This window comes from Aedes aegypti, chromosome 2 (genome assembly GCF_002204515.2).
Source record: "Aedes aegypti strain LVP_AGWG chromosome 2, AaegL5.0 Primary Assembly, whole genome shotgun sequence".
Lineage (NCBI taxonomy): Eukaryota > Metazoa > Arthropoda > Insecta > Diptera > Culicidae > Aedes > Aedes aegypti.
In genome coordinates, this window is record NC_035108.1 from 197,991,411 (window position 1) to 197,994,899 (window position 3,489).

The window sequence follows — 3,489 nt, forward strand, 5'->3', positions numbered from 1 at the left end:
AAATAGTTTAAAGAGCTAATGAGGAGTATTTTAGTACAATATTGTTCAATGTAAATAGTGTTCGGATAAAAAAAATGTCTGAATATTTCTTTTTAAAGCAGTTTATAAGGCTTTTATTAAGAGTCAACATAAATATATAGAATCACAGTCTCATAGAGTTGAATGCAAATATTAAGAAATGGGAATATTTTCCAACTTTGCTCATAAAGTTTTAGAACCCAACGTTAGCATTGTTACTGGACCAAATCAACCTGAAGATATCCCTGATTGCACAAGGTCCCGACTCCCATGGCCTTTTTCCATCATTATTCGTCGTAGTCAAATCGGCTCCATTTTGAATAAGCAATTCAACGAGTTCCCACTCACTGCTTTTGAATGCCAGATGCAATGCCGTATTGCCACTCTCATCCACTTCATTGATCTGTGCTCCATGCTGCAGCAACAACTCAACTGTACTGATGCCCTGGTCGTACCGTCGAGCTGAGGCAAATCTACTTGCAATGATGAGCAAAGGCGTTTGATTCCATTGGTTACGAATTTCCAGATCGACATTCTTTTCCAAAAGCTGTCGAATGAGGTCTCCGGGACGTTCTTTGTTAAAATTGAGCAATCCCATTATCGGTGTGTAGCCATACTGATCCCTGTAGTTGAAGTCCAACTCATAGTTGTACTCCAAAAATTTCTGCACGTAAAACAGACGCGTTCTATCGCATGCACTGGCGAACAAACGTGAGGCCTCTTCGGGCGAACGTTGATAAACGGCATCAAGCATTTTCTTCGTCTTATCCGGATTGTCGTCCAGCAGCGAACGGTAGTAATCGAAGGCATACCGCTTGGTTTTCAGTAGTGGAGCCAAATATTTATGAGCATTCTCTTCGAACGAAGGATGGTCCCACGCAAGTGGCAGCAATATTCGAGCAACCCACGTATTTTGGTACCAAAGATGTCGCAAAACAGCAGTTTCTCCTGAATCATTGACAACGTTCAGATTGATACCGTGGTTCATAAGCATTTCAAGTACAGGAACACTCCATGTCATGAAAGCTGCTGTTTCTCCACTTTTCGTTAGGTGGTTCACATCCGCTCCGTATTCGATTAAAGTGCCCACTAGTTGTATCAAAGTATTTGTAGATGTTGCATAGTGAGAACAGACCTTTTGAAGCACAGACCATCCAGCGGAATTCACGCGATTGACGAGGGACCGTCCTTGCGGATGGCTTTCAATGATAAGGTTGAGCATATCAACGCTTCGCACGTAATGTATGGGATGGTTTCCTTCGTTATCCGAAACATTCAGATCGCATTCAACTTGTATGAGTTTTTCGAACAATTGAAGGTTGTCGTTTTCTACAGCAAAGTGCAATGCAGACTCCCCTGAAGGACCTCGGATACTGCTTAATATGTGTTGGTACTGGGAAACATTCTGGAGATTTCCTTTTATTTTTTCCGTGATTTCTTTGAATTCCTTTTCCAGATCTAGAATGTAAGAATCCCATATTAGTTTATAATAAAGCAATAAACTTTACTGATAGTACTCACCATTGACGATTTGAAGCTCGTGAGCTGTCACGATGGCATCTTCGATTTGTCCTTTGAGTTCGGGAAGATGTTCTGAAAGGATTGTTTCATTCCACTCATAAAAGGCTTCAATGTTGTTTCTGTTAAATATAACTATCTGGAGACGTTCCATGTTGCTCCACAAAAAATCCTTATGGTATTTAAGCATGAATTGCACTCTATCATTACGATGATTGTCTAAAGCCTCTCGAAACAGTATAAATCCATACTCATGATTGAAGTTCTGCTTAACTTCTGGATGAATCATATACATATCGTTCAGAAGCTCCAGTTCATCGCAGCTTATACATTCGTGTAAGATCGTTGGGCCATTGCCATCATGTCGCATCATTCCCAACAGTTCGGGATTTCGTCGAATTTGAGCTCTACAGTATTCCAATGCTAGCTTTTTCCGCAAAAGCTGTGCTAAAACTATAGAGGCATTCTCCCTACGGTACGACAGATCAAGCTCAAACTCTACAATGTACTCCTCAATTCTCTTTTGAACTTTCCCAGGTCTCAAGTATGTCAGAGTTGAAAAATAAGGGCAATCGTCATCCTCAAAACGGAAAATACTGTTGAAAGCTTGCGATTTACTCTCACCGTAATACTTTCCTCGGTATTGGATCATCTTTTCTAAAACGTAATCCAGAAGTTCAATATTGTTTCGCTGTATAAGAATTATGAAAGCATTCATGAAGTTTTTGCGTTGAGTGAAATCGAAATCATCGAAATAATTATCCAGCAAGAAGCGTATCGTATCTTTCCGAAGCGATGAGCAAGCAGATAACAAAGGATTGTGTTGTGGGAGACAAAGTTGTGCGCCCATCGAAAGTAATCGCTTTATGGTATAGTTATTACCACAACCAGCTGCTGCTTCAATAAAAGTCTCCCATCTACCGTGATCTTCCATGAAGTTGTCCCACGAGAGGTACCCATTTGGGAATAGTTTCCATAAAGCTTTGAACAGTTCCAAATTATCATAATACTCCGGATGCAGTACTGCCACTTCTTCACCATCTACTGGAGTTTGTAGAAGAACAAACATAGATCGCTCCAAACTAACTCGACCATCAGCTTCACGATTGCGTTCCAAATCCTTGACACTTCTGCATTGATCTTCGTTGACGGCAACCAAGTTCACCTTCCTTAACCATATATGATCTTCTGGGTCCCATTGGTATTTGAGCACTAGATAATCTTTAATTTTCATAAAATCCAATTGATACGTATCCAGAAGGGCATCTATTCGCACCTGTCTACCACTACGAATGGCTCGATGTAGCTCAGTGCCTTCCTTCACAGGGCGATAAATGTTGATTTTTGTCCGTTGATTGGAATTTTCGTTTTCATCTTCGAAAACATCGATCTGCAAAGGGTGTAATTCTCCCTCGGGAAAGTCGTCAAACAATCCAAACCCGAACAAAGCTTCTTCAGCTTCCATGTAGAAATGATAGTTCTTCCGATAGCACTAACTAAAATACTGAGCTTGGTAGTAATCATGCTTCAGGTTTATATGTTTCGATCATACCGTCGTTTGGATGATGCATTTCACAATGTTATTACTCACCACTTCGATCGTGTGCCGGGCATTGCTATACAGTTCTATACTGCATACACATACCGCTTCCTCGATGTGACTATCTCACTTTACAATAGGACAACTCTATCACCACTTGTTGAAATATAATGCAGCAGTAGTAGTGATAGGCTTCTACTGGAAAAGTTTATCTTTCTTATACGTTGTGGAGCTGAAATTTTAACATCGTTTGAAAATTAGTCAATGTAAACGGATGCATTGGTTTAAAGTGGGAAATCAGTGTAAAACATTGTATACATACTCTATGGATGAAAACTTTTGGAGCAGTGATTAGCGCAACTAATTTCTTCACGTAGGCGTTACTGATTCTAATTAGAATTTAGCCGAATAGG

General features: G+C 40.2%; 1 protein-coding gene across 2 annotated transcripts; it reads right to left on the reverse strand.

Annotated features, from left to right (window-relative positions):
- Window positions 1–206: 206 nt before the first annotated feature.
- On the reverse strand, window positions 207–3,191 carry LOC5578871. 2 transcript variants are annotated; one of them, XM_021843668.1, is made up of 3 exons: window positions 3,089–3,191; window positions 1,540–3,032; window positions 207–1,476 (listed from the first exon to the last, which is right to left on the reverse strand). In XM_021843668.1, the coding sequence occupies exons 2-3, from the start codon at window positions 2,999–3,001 to the stop codon at window positions 212–214; spliced, it is 2,727 nt and encodes a 908-aa protein (XP_021699360.1). In that variant the 5' UTR covers window positions 3,002–3,032; window positions 3,089–3,191; the 3' UTR covers window positions 207–211. The 2 variants fall into 2 exon arrangements, with proteins under 2 accessions (XP_021699360.1, XP_021699359.1); XM_021843667.1 differs by having other exon boundaries at window positions 1,540–3,187.
- Between the last annotated feature and the right edge of the window lie 298 nt (window positions 3,192–3,489).